General features: G+C 34.8%; 1 protein-coding gene across 10 annotated transcripts; it reads right to left on the reverse strand.

Annotated features, from left to right (window-relative positions):
* Nucleotides 1-13,075: 13,075 nt before the first annotated feature.
* Nucleotides 13,076-17,514, reverse strand: LOC110807736 (mitochondrial hydrolase YKR070W-like). Of its 10 annotated transcripts, none has more exons than XR_015816904.1 (13): nucleotides 17,300-17,511; nucleotides 17,086-17,195; nucleotides 16,867-16,902; nucleotides 16,267-16,340; nucleotides 16,104-16,166; nucleotides 15,424-15,560; nucleotides 15,137-15,314; nucleotides 14,821-14,916; nucleotides 14,602-14,669; nucleotides 14,130-14,334; nucleotides 13,859-13,942; nucleotides 13,633-13,767; nucleotides 13,076-13,363 (listed from the first exon to the last, which is right to left on the reverse strand). XR_015816904.1 is itself a non-coding variant. In XM_088213010.1 (12 exons), exons 1-12 carry the CDS (start codon nucleotides 17,425-17,427, stop codon nucleotides 13,708-13,710), a joined length of 1,236 nt encoding a protein of 411 aa, XP_088069136.1. In that variant the 5' UTR covers nucleotides 17,428-17,511; the 3' UTR covers nucleotides 13,076-13,707. The 10 variants fall into 10 exon arrangements, 6 of the variants coding, with proteins under 6 accessions (XP_088069136.1, XP_088069135.1, XP_088069138.1 ...); XR_015816903.1 differs by having other exon boundaries at nucleotides 13,076-13,374; XR_015816902.1 differs by having other exon boundaries at nucleotides 13,076-13,450.
* Between the last annotated feature and the right edge of the window lie 123 nt (nucleotides 17,515-17,637).

The following is a 17,637-nucleotide window of genomic DNA, read 5'->3' on the forward strand; positions in this document are numbered from 1 at the left end:
GAAAATCCCCCTAATTTTCAAAGATAAGAGGAAAACAAGACTTCTTCTGTTTTTTTTTTTTTTTGAAAAAAAAAAAGAAAAAATTCTTCTATTTTTTAATATAAAAAAATAAAATAATCATATTCTGTTAATGATTAATATTTTATTTTTAAATATTTTAAATGATAAATAAATATATTTTAAATATTAATAATAAATATTATGAAACAATGAGAAAAATTAATAAAATCGTTAACAGAAACAAATTGTATAATATTTTGTAGACTAAAATATTTATATCTGATTTAAGAAAATAAATTTTCTATAATAGACTAGACCAAAAGATTTGCCCTTAAGAAAACCGTCATACATGATATATGAAATTATATTTTTTTCTCTTTCTTTTAATAAAAACTTACCTTACATTCCTCATTATTTCATTAAAAGTATATATATATATATGTATATTCGTTTTTTAGTTCGCCTAAATACCATAATTTTTTTCTTTATTTGGATTAAATAAATTCTAATAATCATGGTTTTTTAGCTTGATATTTGGTACCTTCATCAATACTCATAAGGATGTCGATTCAAAGAGGTTTATATTTTATTATGAAACTAATTGTATTATTATTAGTGTGTAAATTATGTTTTAGTCCAAGTAATGTCGATATTAATACAAAAAATTTCATTTTGCTAACTAATATATGTAAATTCATATAAAATAAAAATTCAAAACGAGTTCTTATTAACTATAATTTTATTTCTTTAGATCGTCATACACCAAAAATTAAATGAACTAAAAATTATTTAGAACAAGAAAATGAATATCTTTCACTTAATTTTCATTAAATTTCTTATTTTTAATCACTGAATTTATTAAAACGGAAGACTATCTTGAAAGTTAATGTCTGAATAAACAATTATGATGCTAACAATATTTTGATGCCTATACTTCTTAAAGCTTCAAACTCAACTATAAAACTCCATGTAAATTCTTGATATTAGAGGTTAAGTACTTTCACTGCCAGAGTTGTTCATTCATGATCAAAGATTCTTTTATATACAAATTTAAACTATATAAGTTGTTGGAAATGTTTGTGCATTGACTTTGACTACATTTGCAGTTGATTGATAAAAGTACATGTATTTTTCCTCCAAATTTAGTATGTAGTGAGAGGATCCCGAGCCACCCCGGTATGACCCTGCTCTTCACCAGTACCACCCGGCACCACCACAGTATGATCCGGTGACTCAGCCACAGTACCACCCGGCACCACCATAGTACAATCCGGTGCCCCCACCGTATCATCAAGTACCACCACAGGGCCATCCAGTCAATCCTCAATACAATCCAATCCCTCATTCACAGGACCCAACTCCTCCAATGATTGACCCAGGCTACATAGAAAGGTATAAAAGACTAAATCTATTTACTTTTGCAGGGGGATTCTCCTTTGAAGAGGCCGAGTACTGGTTAGCTGAAACAGAGAAGACCTTCAAGACCCTTGGGGTGATTCCCGAACAGAAAGTCATCCTTACTACCCACAATGTTAGTGGAAGAAGTAGACTGCTGGTGGCAACTCAAGCATGCCACCTTGCCCGTTATTGTCACTTAGTAACAGTTCCTGATGGCCTTTCATGCAAATTACCTTCCAAAGCATCTTTAACATCTGAAGGATATAGATTTTGCATACTTGGTCTAGGAGAACATAAATGTATCAGAATATACTCGCAAGTTCCTAGAGTCGGGTCGATATTCCCCTGAGAGCATGATGGATGAAGGCAGGAAGGCTAGAAGGTTCGGGTAGGGTCTTCGTCCTGAGATCAGACAGTAGTTGTTTGTGCTCGAACTCAGTACTTATTCGACTGTTCTGGCCAAGACACAGTTAGTGGAGAGAAGCCTTCACACCTTCTCTTAAGCAGTAGGGAACCTTAGGCCCTCAGCTCCACACCGCAGACTTGCACCTACTGCACTTGTTCAACAGAACAAGAAACCCAGACCGATGACTCAGGCTCCCCCTCAGGTTCCAGCAGCAGGACACGGTAAGATCTATCAGCATTATGGTAAGGATCATGTGGACTGACCATATTATCATCTCAACAACACCTGCTATATATGTGGTAGCACCCAACATTATGTAAGGGAGTGCCCGAGGAACCAGAACCAGGCTAGACCTCCTATCCAGGGCAGGACTTAAAATCTCACTCAGTAGGATGCAAAAGCCAACCTGGACGTGGTACAAAGTATGTACACTATCTGTAACCATTTTGCTCATGTTTTGATTGATACTAGTGCATCGCATTCATTTGTTTCACATATTTTTGCATTAAAATTAAATGTATTACCTGAAAATTTTAATTCTGTGTTGTTTGTGTCTACTCCTAGGAGTAGAACACTACTGGAGGAGGTTGTATACAGAGCTTATGTCATAGATATAACAGATAAAAAATTAAGTGTGGACTTAATAGAAATTGATACAGAGGACTTTGATGTAATTTTAGAAATGAACTGGTTAGCGGCGTATCACGCTGCCGTAGATTGTTTTAGTAAGAAAGTTGTATTCAATCCTCATAATGAGGAGTCTTTTATAAATTAATAAAATCGTTTAACATTTGTTCTCTCATGGCAAATTTTCTTATTATCAAGTACGTTAACCCAACTGTTGTCTCTAATTAGGCAAAACCAAGAAAAAAAATTGTATTCAAGAGATTCCGTAGTCCAAGACTTTCTAGATGTGTTTTCGGATGAACTACCTAGACTGTTAGTGGACAGAGAAGTCGAATTCACCATAGACCTTCAATTAGGCACCCAGCCTATTTCAGTTGCTCTTTACCGCATAAGTCGTATTGAGATGGAAGAACTAAGAAAACAAATCACTGAATTGCAGGACAATGAATTTATCCGACATAGTGTGTCTCCTTAGGCTGCCGAAGTCACATTTGCAAGAAAGAGAGATGGGATGTTGAGATTATATATTAACTACATAGGTCTGAACAGGGTCACGATTAAGAACAAGTACCCCCCCTTCCCAGGATCGATGACCTCTTTGATTAGTTACAGGGTGCCCAGATCTTCTCCAAGGTAGACCTGCGTTCAGGTTACCATCAAGTAAAGATTAGGGTAAAGGACATTCCCAAAACAGCCTTTTGAACTAGGTACGGACACTATGAGTTTCTGGTCATGCCATGTGAACTAACCAACGCCCCAGCCATCTTCATGGACTTGATGAACATGATTTTCAAACAATTCTTGGATCCGTTTGTCATTGTATTCATCGATAATATATTGGTTTATTTAAAAAACATAGGGAAACACGCTCACAATCTGACTCAGGTTTTGCAGGTTCTCAGAGAGAAGAAGCTGTATACAAAGTTGAGTAAGTGTGAGTTCTAACTTGAGCAGACTACCTTCATAGGGCACATGGTGTGTTAGTAAACCCCAAAAAAGTTAAAGTAGTGCTCAGCTGGAAAAAATTAACATCGGTTAAGGAGATTCGTAGCTTTCTGGGGATGACAGATTATTACCGCAGGTTTGTAGAAGGGTTTTCCAGTCTAGCTACTCCTCTGACTCGACTAATAAATAAGAACATCAAGTTTGAGTGGAATGAGAACTGTGAGAGAAATCTTTTAGAACTAAAGAAACGGTTGACTACCGTACATGTGTTGACCTTACCGAGCGGATCGGGTGGATATACAGTTTACAATGATGCCTCTTACCTAGGGTTGGGTTGTGCTTTGATGCAGCATGGGAAGGTCATAGCCTTTGGGTCCATACAGTTGAAGAGTCATGAGAAAAACTACCCCATTCATGACTTAGAACTTATCGTAATTATCCACGCTTTGAAGACTTGGCGCTATTATTTGTATGGAGAGACCTTTCAGATCTATACCGATCATAAGAACTTAAAACACATATTCACTCAAAAGGATCTCAACATGAGTCAAAAAATATAGATAGAACTCCTCAAGGATTATGATTGCGATATCTTGTATCACCCGGGTAAGGGTAACGTGGTAGCCGTCGCACTCAGCAAAAAAAGTGCAGATACATTAGCTCATTTGATGGTTTCAAAATGTAGAGATAGGGGCCGCACAACAGATACGACTTTAGGACCTGAAGAGAGTCACATGTTTGGACCACCTGATTGTTCAACCTGAGTTAATCCAGAGAATAAAGGAAGCTCAGTCTGCCGATTCCACCCTAGCAGCCCTCAAGAAAGATGCAGAACAGGAAGTTAACTCAGAATTTTGAGTATCTACCGATGGATTGCTCAGATTCCAGGATAGAGTGTGTGTTCTAGATAACAATGAGTTGAAAAGAAACATCATGACAGAGGCTTATAGCTCAAAGTTTGTCATGCATCTCGGAAGCACTAAGATGTATTAAAGCATACGACCCCGACTTTGGTAGAAGGGGATGAAAACAAATGTAGCTAACTTTGCTTCTAAGTATTTGGTATGTCAGTAGGTCAAGACAGAGTATTAACGCTCAGGTGGGCTACTTCAGCCATTACCAATTCTGAAGTGGAAGTGGGAACATATCACCATGGACTTCGTGACAAGATTGCCTAGGGCACGCTTAGGACATGATGCCCTCTAGGTAATTGTTGACCAGCTTACCAAGTCTTATAACTTCTTGGCCATCAGGATGACCGATCTCTCGGACAAGTTAGCAAGAATGTATATCTAAGAGATAGTCAGATTACATAGAGTGTCAGTGACAGTAGTATCCGACAGGGACACTAGGTTCACTTCTCAGTTCTTGTCTATCTTTCAGCAAGCCATGGGAATGAAATTGTCCCTTAGTACTGCATTCCACCCTCAGACCGATGGACAATTAGAAAAGATAATCCGCACACTTGAGGATATGCTTCGAGCTTGTGTTCTTGACTTTAGGGGCTATTAGGATGACCGTCTACCCCTGATAGAGTTTATCTACAATAATAACTACCAAACAAGTATTGACATGACTCTGTACGAGGTATTGTATGACCACCTATGTAGATCGTCGATCTGTTGGGAAGAAGTGGATGATAGAAAATTTTTTGACCCAGACCTTGTAGAGGAGACTACAGCCAAAATAGTTAAGATCAGGAAGAACATTCAGACGGCTCAGAGTAGGAAGAAGAGTTATGCAGACACCCGGAGGAGAAATTTAGAATTTGAGAAAGACGATCGGGTGTTTCTTAAGGTCACTCATTTTAAGAGAATCAATAGGTTTGACAAGAGAGAGAAACTAAATTTCCGCTTTATTGAGCCATTTAAAATCTTAGACAAAATTGGTACCGCCACCTACAAACTGGCATTGCCTTCAGAACTTTTTAAGATCCATAATATGTTTCATATGTCTATGCTACGCAAGTACAATACAGACCTCTCTCACATTTTGGCCCACGAGCCTCTTTCACTCAAGGAGAATCTGTCCTACGAGGAAGTACCGGTCGGTATTGTGGACTAAAAGAGCATATTACTCCATAATTAGCAAATTTTCTTTGTTAAGGTCATATGACAGAATCACACACCGAGAGAAGCCACATGGGAGCTAGAATCAGACTTCAGAGCCCAATATCCCCAATTATTTGATTGAAAGTGAGAGAGACAAATTTGAGAGACCAAATTTTTTTTGGGGAGGGGGGGAGAGAGTTGTAATGCCCAAATTAAATTTAATGTAAATTAAATTAATTTATAAATATATTTTTTAATTTTTTAATTTTAATTTAGTGTAAAAATAAATAAAAAAATTGATGGAGATGAAATTGAAAATAATTTTGAAAAAAATAGGTGAAAATTTAGGTTTTGAGGATATTTTTGAAAGAAAAATCAGAAATCGATGGTCAAAATACAATTTTAAAAAAATTTACCATGTACGATGCCCGGTAAGTAGCCCTAACGAACCAGAACGTACCGCATGATAATGGACACTAACGTAGTACCAAGTGGGAGGCCACACGGGTGATTAGCGTACCCGCGATCGAACAGTCCAGATTCGTTCCCGCGTGCACAGACGGCCCAAATGAATTCTCTCCCCAAACACGATCGGACAATCAGATTTAAACACGATTAACGGTACAGATCCACTTCATATTTAAATATGATCAGATGGTCCAGATTAGATCGCGATGGACGGTCCAGATCAAACATGATGGACGGTCCAGATTAAATGGGACGGATATAAATAACCCTCTTCACACCAAACCTTAACCCTAGCCGCCAGACTCCCCTCCACTGGAGAAGAAGACTCACCCGTCAGGAAGGAAGTCGTCGCTACCCGCCGCCACGTCGGAGCTACTTCCGACCGCCAAAAGAGATATAAAATTTTTTTTTGCTCAGAATTCAATTTTAAACACATCCATGACCAAATTAGAGCAAAAAAACCGGCGAATTGGCCGAAAACTGCGGGAAAAGCCCAGCAACGCTGCTGCAAAAAATTTAAAAAATCGCATCCGATGAGGCCCTTCTCGATTCCTGTTCTGTGAAATTTTTCCACCGTTGTAACCACTATTTCATTCTCTACAGGTTGACCGAAGTAAAATACCTAACCGCAAAAGTGAGCTGGCGGAGCCGCCGCACCAAAGAGCTCCGCCACCGGTGAGTTTCAGTTTTTTATTTTTTTTGGCCAACCAAGTCCCCTTAACGTGTTTTATCATAGAGATTGATGCAAAACTGGTCGAATTTGGCTGAAAATTATCGAAAACAACCAACCCGAGGTGGATCGTCGCCGCGGACGGCGATATTGTCGCCGGAGCAGGATGGAGCCGCCGTGACAGAATTTTAAAATTGGCCAAAACGGGGTCCTGACACTGTTTTTGAGTTTTTTGGGATATTTGTAGGTGCTTATATCGTATTTTAATCCCTAAAGAAATATTTAGGGAACCCGATGACCGCTAGTAGATGCAGTCAACAAGTATAGCTTTTCGGACATCTAATTCAATGAGAATCTGTCACCCTATTCTCTGTTATGGAATTGAAGTCTAAATAAATAATAATACGATATTTTGTGTAATTTAAAAAATATTCATAATTAATTACGGAGTACTAATAGAGCAAAAATCGAAAATTATCTACTTTTGTTTCAGTTGATTTATTTTATAGTTTAAATGCATAATAGTATTTGATTGATCGATTTTATAGTTTGGAATACATGTATTGTTTGTTTTGTGTGGTTATAGTTGAATTGGAAAACTAGAGGTTAAAGGTAAACGAAAAATTGTGTGATTAAGTGAATGAATGAAATGGCGGCCTTACTGGATATTTTGGGAGTTGGTGGACGGATCGGGTACAATAGAAAACTCTACCGTGAACGTTGTCTCATACTTGACAGGGTATTGAGATTTGGTAATTTGGCACTCATACCGAACGAGGTATAGGGACGACCCGTTTCACCCTCATACTGGACAAGGTATTGAGGTTTACTAATTTGACACTAATACCGGATGGGGTATGTGGACAACTCGTTAATTGAGAATGTTAAAGGAAAGGGTTCACACATAGTGGGGACATCCCTATGAACCCTCATAGATACCAGCAGGCTGATGAAAAGAGATAGTTGTTGTTTGATTTATTGAATTTGAAATTATAATATGTGCATGTTATTGATTGTATATGAAATCATGATAAGTGCTATGTTATTGTCTCTGGAGGATGTTTTTATAAATATCGCTACGGTAAGTGGACGGTAAATGGTTTTATTATTGATAAATGAATTTGCTTAATTAAGTGCTCCATTAGTTATTTTAATTTTTTTCAACCTTCATTTATGTATCGGTGAGTAGTGTGATATCCTTATTGGGCTAGTGTAGTTCATCCCTTATTTAACCATTTTAGATCAAGAGGAACAAGATCCAGAACCCGATTCATAAAAGGGTTGCCAGTAGGATGCTAGTTTTATTTATTTTGCATTTATTTCCTTAATTTTTTTGTATTTCTTCCAAAAGGGTATTTCTCGTAGTACTATTTGGTACTTTAAGTTATTGTGTAAGGAACATAAATCCTAACTATTTATTTCGCTTCCACACTTAATTTATAATTTATTTCTTTTGGAATTCCGGGGTCGTAACATAGTATGTTCATAAGGGTAGTGGATTTAACTACAATTGCAAACAGTTAATTTGTGTATCTAACTATTTTCATAAACACAGATTATAAGGTAGTCAATTTTTTACCTGAAACTATATCATGGTTAAATGATTTTCTTCCTTTTTTCTTGATTTCTCTGTTTTTTTAGAACATTATTAGTGTAGATAACAATATATGTAACCATTTAAACTTGAATATATTGATTTTAAAAGCAAATTCAAATGCATACAGAAAATTAGATTATTGCTATGACAACATAAATAAAACCATGAAAATTAGACAAGAAAATAGATATTAAATGATAATTTCATTTAAAACATTCCTTCAACTGAGCAATCTCCTTCCTCAAAATCTCCCTCTCCTCCTTTAAAATTCTAACTTCATCTCTCAACTGGCCAACAATGTCTTCCTTTGATTACAATTTTGTGGATTTTAGCAGAGATTCTACCTTTGATTACATCGAGTAGGGATTCGAGGAGGAGGATGAGAGAAAAAGCCTTGAAGATGAAGACTCTGATACAAGGAAGAAGCGAGAAAGTGTGAAATGTTTACCTTGAAGAATGAGTTGTATGAGTATCCAAGCCATAACACAACAAAAAGATTAATAGAAAAGCATCCATAAATGAGCAAAGAAGATATTATGCTTTTATTGACGAGTTTATAGTTACTACATACATATATATATATATATCTTGTGTAAAATATATGGGCTTGGAACCCAGCACAAGATTACGAGAAAAACATCAATAAACCGACGAAGAAGACAAATTAAATTAAGGAAATGTGTGTTGCTATTGCTGAATGTTTAGCTATACACACATACTTATCTTATATAATATAGATGAATCTTGTATCTTTTTACTGTTCCCCAAAAGCTCTACTGCGTATTTTGATATTATTAAGCACTAGATACCTAATATATTTTTCTATATACAAAATACAGTTTTTATAATTATACAAAGAATAATATATAATTTACTTTAATTTTTGGTAAAAGATCTGTAAGATAAATAAAATGTATGAAAAAAATAGATAATAAAAAGTTTATATAGTGCATTATGTAAACAAAAATTGTAATACCCTTGATTTATTAATTTTAATGTAATTAAAATTAGTGTATAAATATAGTTTTTTAATTTTTTAATTCTTATTTAATGTAAAAATGAAGAAAATTAAAAGGAGAATGAAACTGAAAATAATTTTAGAAAGAAGGGGTGAAAATTTGGGTTCTGAAAGTATTTTTAAAAGAAAATTCGAAAACTGAGGGATCAAAACGTAATTTAAAAAAATTGTGCCATGTAGGACGCCCAGTCAGCAGCCCCAATGAACTAGAGTGCGTTGCATGGGAAGGGACACTGATGCGAGAGGCCACACTGGCGATCCGCGTGCCCGCGATCGAACGGTTCAGATTTGTTCCTGCACGCACGGACGTTCCGGATCCGTTCCCTCCTTAGACGCGATCGGACGGTCAGATTTAAACGTAATGAACAGTCCAAATCCACTTCCTATTTAAACACGATCGGACGGTTCATATCAAATCGCGATGAACGGTCCAGATTTACTCCTATTTAATCGTGATCGGACAGTTCAGATAAAACGCGATAGAGGACCTAGATTAAAAAGGAACATATATAAATAACCATCTTCACATCAAACCCTAACCTAGCCAGAGAAGAAGACCTAGTCACCGGGAAGGAAGCTGACCGTCGCCGCCACTGCACCAGAGTCACTTCTACAGCCAAAAGAGGTAAAAAAAAAATTATTTACTCGAAATTCAATTTTAAACACTATCGTGGCCAAATTATAGCAAAAGGATTGACAGATTGATAGAAAACTGCGGGCAAAACCCAGCAGCTGCCGTAGGAAAAAATAAAAACCACCTCCGATGAGACCCTTTCCGATTCCCGTTTCATGTAATTTTTTCACAATTATAATCACTATTTCTTTCTCTACAGGTTGGTCGAAATAAAACACACAACCGCAAAGGTGAGCCGACAGAACTGTCGCACCAGAGAACCCTGCCGCCGGTAAGCTTCAGTTTTTCAATTTTTTTTGGCCAACTGAGGCCCCTTAACGTATTTTCTTGCAGAGATATGTACAAAACTGGCCGAAAACTGCCAACCTGAGACAAATCACTACCGTGGGCGGCGGTGCCGTCGCTGGAGCACGGCAGAGCCGCCGTGCTGGAATTTTGAAATTGACCAAAAAGGGTTTCTAACACTGATTTTGGATTTTTTGGGAGTATTTCTAGGTACTTGATGCGTGTTCTAATCCCTAAAGAAAAATTCAGGGAACTTGGGGACCGCCAGTAGAGGTATTTGTATACCAATTCGAGTAAGAACCTCTCACCCTATTTCTTGTTATGGAATTAAAGTTTAATTATAAATAATATGGTATTTTATGTAATTTAAAAATATCTATAATTAATTAAAGGTCACTAATTGAGCTGGAATCAATTATTTAGTTTAGTTTGCCGTGTTTAGCTTATTAGTTGATTTTACCGTTTTGAATGTATGATAATACACTGGAATTGGTATGATGATTTGATTAGATTTCTTTGATGTATGTATTGCTTGTTTTATGTGATTACAGTTAAATCATAAAATTAGAAATTAAAGATAAACGGAAAATTATTTGATTAAATGAATGGATGAACGACAGCCTTAGTGGATATTTTGGGAGATGGTGGACGGACCGGGTACATAAAGAACTCTACTGTGAACGTTGCCTCATATCGGATGGAGTATCGAAAATTGGTAATTTGGCGCTCATACCGGACGAGGTATGGGGACGACCAATTTCACCTTCATACCGGACGGGGTATTGATGGATGATATCTTTTGGCACTCATACCGGACGGAGTATGGGGACAACCCGTTATTTGAAATGTTGAATAAATATTTACATATAGTGGGAACATTTCTATGGACCCTAACCTTCATTTCTGTGTCAGCAAGTAGCGTGATATTCTTATTAGGTTAGTGTAACTTATTCTTTTATTAACCATTTCAGATCAAGATAACCAGAATTCAGAATCCAATCCATAAGAGGGTTGCGAGTAGGATGCCTAGTTTTATTTATTTTTTGTTTATTTTTTTAATTTTTCGTAATTTTTTTTAAAAAGAGTCATTCTCATATCTCTATTTTGTAATTTAAGTTATTATATAAGGAATGTAAATCCTAACTATTTATTTCGCTTCTGTACTTAATTTACAATTTATCTCATTTGAAGCTTTCGAGATCATTACAAAAATTATACATAAATAATATATATATATAATATAAATATAAAATACTAGTTTACATTAAATTTTTATGAAAGATGTGCACGATGAATGAAGTGTGGGAAAAAACAAACAGGTGATCAAAAGTTTATATAGGTTATAATTTCAGAATTTGTAACCAACTAAATTTTAATTGTATGACAATAATATTATACTCACATTCTATTTTTATGTTTAAAATATTTAAATAGATAACTATTATATCATCATATTAAATATAAAATAATTTTAAAAATGAAGAATTGATGTGTATATATGAATGTAGGTATAGATAAAGTGCCTAATTTTCATTATTTTAAATATTATTTTTAATATTACAAGTAACTAACTTTTTTTTTAATAATTCCATAAATATACGAAGAAGATAATTTTAGGATAAATATATATATATATATATATGATGTAATTTATGAGTTCATAGCTTCTATACACGTATGTATATGTATTATATATAATGTCATAGAGCATGTTTTGTATACATTTGAAGACACCTTTGTTATAAACTGTCTACTAGTCTGAGTTGTTCTATAAACTTGCCAGTTATGTTTACTGTGCATTGGTTGTGACTTGGTGACAGGTTGTATTTCGGCCAATTTATCAACTTAATCTGGTCATATTGAGCCTAAATCTAACGGGATGTATTGGGTCCAAATCTAGGTAGTCTATTATAATATAAACTGTTCTGTAGATCAAATTTATAAGAAGTTTGAAAAATAATATTAATTTGATGACACAACTTCTTCATATTTCTACAAGTGCTTATACTTGGGAAAACATAGTACTAGACTACATTATGGTGATTTATTTTATAATTATATAATATGATACGCTAATAAAAACTACTCGTATTTTAAACAACTAATAGAATACTATTTGGTGATCCATTATTTACTTAAAATAACTTTAAAGTATTATACACATTTCTCTTATAGAATATTTAATTATTAAAAAAAAAACATAATGATTATTAGATTATTATTATTTTTTTAAAATAAAAAGTATAAAGTATTATATTAGCAGAATACCCATGTATAAAAGATTTACAAAAGAATTAAAGCTTTAATGATATTTTCAAAATCTACATCACTAATAATGTCATAACTTAACAATATGGTTCCAAAAAAATGCAACCATTTATCTCTAATGCTATATGGACTGCTAATTTTACCCTCAAAAGCTCTCAAGTCCCATTCTTTCCGGATAACCCATAAAACAATTGATGAAATAATGTTTACAATGTTTCTTTTTACATATATAACCCATCCTAAGTCCAAATTTCCTCATGGACCGAATCCATCATCACTCATTGAATCCCTAACAACTCATAGATCACACACCAACGGTCCTAAGCCACGGGACACCAAAGCAGCAGATGATTGTTAGATTATTAAAAGTAAACTATTTGTTAATCCTTAAATTTCTTCCTCTCATGCATTACAACTCTAGTTCAATTTTTGGTCAACACTAATTGTCAAAATCCCAACAAGAATCTAGATTAATGGACTTCTGTACAAGTAGAAACCTCAAAGGTTCAAATCCTTATAGGTTTCAAACTTCACTATCTTCTTGCAAGCAAACAAACCTCAATGAAACTCATAAGCATAGTCTTATTATTATTATTACTAGATTTTCAGACCATGATACATACAAAATATAATTTTAGAAAAATTATATATGAGATGACATAAATGTTATTTAACATAAATAGAAGAAAAGAATTTCTACTAAAAATATAAAAAATTATCACATCTTATTTTTTGGTAGAAGATTTGATACATCATGTGAAAAACAAATAGATAAATAAAAATTTATATAATGTATAATATCAAAGAAAAGGCAAGATTCTTTATCTATTTTGTCGAAAGATGAGCAAGAGGTTCTCCCCCTGCATTGTTGGACAAGATTATCTTCTTTCTTGGGTCAATGCCAATGACTAGATTATTTTTTCCTCTCATGTGGCTAAGATCCATTCCTCTATAGCAAGAGACTGTTCCCTATCCAGGTCACGAGGTTGCCATCTTCTTTGAATTATCTCAACATGAGTTAAAATATATGTATGGAAGTTACTACTCTCGAGAAGTATTAATGTCCCGTAACTTTTCTATGTTCTGGGACGAAGGAATCAATTGTCATAAAAAATAATAGAAGGTTTGAATTGAAATAAGGCCACACCATATGTGATCAGACTGTAAATTTTCTCAAAATGTTTGAATTCAATAAGAACATCTCTGAAATCTAGATTTGTTTTAATTAATTTACCAGTAAACATTATGAAAATAAGGATACTTACTTCAACAACCAGTCAGATATTTCTACATCAAGTGCTGAATGAATATAAAAGGAGCATGCATGGGCGGAGTGAGCACTAGGAGATGGATTCCCTTTCAAGAATGTACTCCACTGCCTCTTCAACTGTATTCACAACCTGCATGTAAAAAAATGGCAAAAGCACTCCATGAGATAGGTGACAGAAACTTCATGCATTCTGAATACTGATCAACCAACTTAAAACTTGCCAGATCTGCTGGAAACTCAGCATGATTGTCTTCTCCCTGGAAGACGCCTGTCCTCGTCAAGATGGAAAACCAAGGATGCCCAGCCTGAAAATTGGAAGTTGGAAAGAGATGTTTGTTATCCTGAATAAACTAGGATCAATTCTTTGTACAAGATACTCTCTACTATATCTAAATACTATATATATATATATATGTATATGTACATATATATATATGGACAAGTAGATAGATAGCAATTGAGAAGGTATGAAAAAGTGTAGATCAAACCAACCTGTTTTGCACCTTTGATGTCAACTGCTGGATTGTCACCAATAATGTAAAGAGTCTTGAATGAATTTGACATGGAACTTCTATCATCATCAAGATGATTAACGTAACAGGACGCCTGAAGTTTGCTCAGAATTGCTTCAGCATTTTTGAACACAAATGGATTTGGCTTCCCAAAAGTTACATACTCTAGAGCTTTGTGGTTAATTCTGCAAATCGATCAATTTTGAAATGATAATTTTTTGGGGGGGGGGTTTAATACAGAGAGACATCTTTCATTTACATTGGTCATAAATGATAAAGAATATTCAAGAAAAAAGATATTTGGCCTCAATTTGGTTTCAACTCAGAATACAATATCCAAAAGGTGGTAATAAAATAACTGCACTCTCACTCTCATGAAAAGAATATGATATGATACAATTCTAACATGTTATAAAATTATATTTTAAACTGACAAAGGGCACTACTCTTACCTGTTGAAGATGCTTTCCAATGCAATTCTAAAAGCACCCATGCCAAGACGCTTGGAAGGAAATGCAGCCTGTATGATGTTGATGTATGTCAGTATTATGAAGTACCGGTGAAAATTAAGTAATAAGGACTAAAGAAATAACTAGATTACATAAGAAGAAAAATTAGCAAAAGGTCAATTTAACAAAATTCTAACTTCTTAACTTAGTATGCTAACCAACCTGATATTCAAGATCATCAGCGGCAAAATACAATGGTGGTTGTTGCCCATTTGCTTGTCCTGGAAGTCCTCCAGATCTTAAAATGTCACATAGAACCTGATGCAATTCATGGATAGATAAGTAAATAAACTTTGTAAAGAGACATATGATGTGCATAAGAAAAAACGATGCAATATGGTACACAAATTATTACCATAATCTGACACAAGTTGGACTATTTGCAATACCATTTAACTTTCATTTATTTTCAATCTCGGTCGCACGTATGTATATGCGTATATATATCACAGCAAAATGAAACTGAAATGGGAAATACCTGGATGTCTCTTCCCCAATCTACAGGATCACTTACAACAAATGCTGCCTTAACCCTTTCAGCTGAACCTGAATGACTATTCCCATGTAATACCAACTTGGTTTTCCATGTCTTGTACTGAGACACAGGATCAATTTTTTCAAAGTAAGATGCATACTCATCCAAGGAGACCACTTTCCTAGCACAAAAATTTACTTGGACAATTATAATTTCTACATAATCAGAAAGTCTGTCCACACATAAGAGCTAATACTTCCATTTTAAGGAATGAAAAGCTAAGAGCTTACTTGAAACCATATTCAGACATCACCAAAGCAGGATCCCCCTTTCCAGTGGCAACAATAAGTTCATTCTCAAATCTGAAGATCATAACAATGGCAGTTGATGGTAAAAAACCTTCAGCAGAATACTGACAAGTAAATAACTGAAATGGAAAAATGGCTTATTAGTAATCGCATGGAGAAATTTCTTATAACAAGCCTAGAAAAGTTCACAACATTTGACTAGTGGATCTCCATGAAGCCAATTGAAAAGTATGAATTAGTGATTTATTAGAGACAGGGACTTAAAAAGTGAGATCTGCAAGATTGATCTCATCTTAGATACAACCAACTAAACTACAGTTTCTAGCTAAGATGCATATATATAAAATAAATGGAAATCTCAGGACCTATTGTTTCAAACATAATGAACTTATTTCCAGATTCAGGCATTCACCAGCTTAAGCCAACAAATTGTGTCAGTTGCCAAATACTTGATGATTAGGTCTAAGTGATTTATGCATAAGGTTATTCTAGCAAATCATGTTCAACAGTATCATATATAGCAGCCAGGAACTAAAGTGATGAAGATTAACAAAGAAAAAAGAAAGCCAGTTGATTCTAAATAATTGGATATTACTTTTTGTAAGATAAGTTTTCATTTGGAACATACTGAACTCGACATCAATGTCAACACAGTAACTCACCTCTTCAACAAGTTTTTGAAAGGTGAATGACCTTGCACAACCTACATCAGGAAAAGGAAGAAGCTATTCCAATTTGTTTCAGTCAAAATGATAGTTGCATATGATAGTGGCCAAAGGAATCAGTCTTCTAACAGTGCATTAAGAATAAGTCTTTAAATACTACCTGAGCAGGTCTAATTTCTACATTTAGCAGCTCAGTTAACTCTATAGCTCGTCTAGATTCAGGGATGCCGCCACCTATTTAAGTGGAGTTATATTAGAATATATCACTAGAATGCAACCACTCTGTACCTCATGATCATATTCATTCATAAAAGTTGCATAGTACAACATATCCCTCTAGATTAGTCATGTAGCCTATTAGTCACATTGTAACACAACATGGACAAATTATGTAGGCCTCCACCAGTAAACTAGGAAAAGCTGAAATAACAATGGTCTTCAAACTACTCTCGTACTTTTAGGTAGATGGAAGGTTTAAGAAGGATCTTGGTCCTTTATTAATAACATTTTTGCTCACTTGATACCACCATTGGCTGCTAAAGATGGCAAGTTTAGCACTAATTACAATTGACACCCAAAAGAAATTGGGCTATGCTCCCATGTTGAGTACATGATATGACAGTTTGTCCATGAACAAATCCCACGTACATGATAAATCCAATATATCTAAACAAGAAGCGGCAGCTATTTATATTTTCATATTACTTTTCCAAGTCTATTGATGATTCAGAATAAAAAAGAAATATGATAAACCACTTACCATTTGTCAGAAACAGAAAGGGAACCTCCAAATTCCCTGCAAAGAAGCTATCCGTCAGCTATGCTAAGATGCAGTAACATTAGACCAAGCAAATCAGTGCCCATTCGCCGTAAATCAATGCGCTCTTTTAAAGCCCAGTCACTCCAATTAAATTGTTACATATATATATGTATACGTATAAACGCATAGTAAACAGGATGTTGTAAAATGGTGTAATACTACTAGCAGAATCTCCATATAATCTTCTCAGAGCTTGCGGAGAGCCTCCAATTGGAAGACGGCCACGGAGAATGACTCCATCGATGTCAAATGCAATTCCAAAAGAAGGCCTGAAAATCACTAGATACTCAATTAACGTGCTTCTGACAATAAAACACAACTGTGAAATGTTAGTCGTGGCGATAGTGGAGTGAGAATGAGATTAATAGCGAACCGTTTCCGGTGATTTGACAATTGCGGCTTACGGGAAAAGGAGCGCGAAGAAGATGTACTCAGTTGAACCATAAACAGAGCTCTACTTTTAATTTGAGAAACCCTAAAAGCTGCTGCGTGAAATCCCATTTCTCTCTCTCTGCGGGTTGCTTTGATTGATAGAACTTCGGTGCTTCTCGTGGTCGTTATGCAACGGCTCTTTTCTCAAAATTCATATCTTTTTTTTTTTTTTTACTAAAAATTTGACGAATTACCAATCTATTATTGTAATTTAGTTAATGAAATTATTTTAAAGACTATTTTTTAATAATTTTTTAGATGCTAAAAAATAATTTATTT

The sequence above is a fragment of the Carica papaya genome, chromosome 2, assembly GCF_054855325.1.
Source record: "Carica papaya isolate Zhongbai chromosome 2, ASM5485532v1, whole genome shotgun sequence".
NCBI classification, from domain to species: domain Eukaryota; kingdom Viridiplantae; phylum Streptophyta; class Magnoliopsida; order Brassicales; family Caricaceae; genus Carica; species Carica papaya.

Coding starts and splice junctions, on each gene's coding strand:
- LOC110807736 (XM_088213009.1), bottom strand. CDS start 17,427: ATGGGATTTCACGCAGCAGCTTTTAGGGTTTCTCAAATTAAAAGTAGA. Junction 15,561..16,103: donor TTCAAAAACTTGTTGAAGAG/GTGAGTTACTGT, acceptor TTTCCATTTCAG/TTATTTACTTGTCAGTATTC. Junction 13,768..13,858: donor CTGAGTTTCCAGCAGATCTG/GCAAGTTTTAAG, acceptor TTTTACATGCAG/GTTGTGAATACAGTTGAAGA.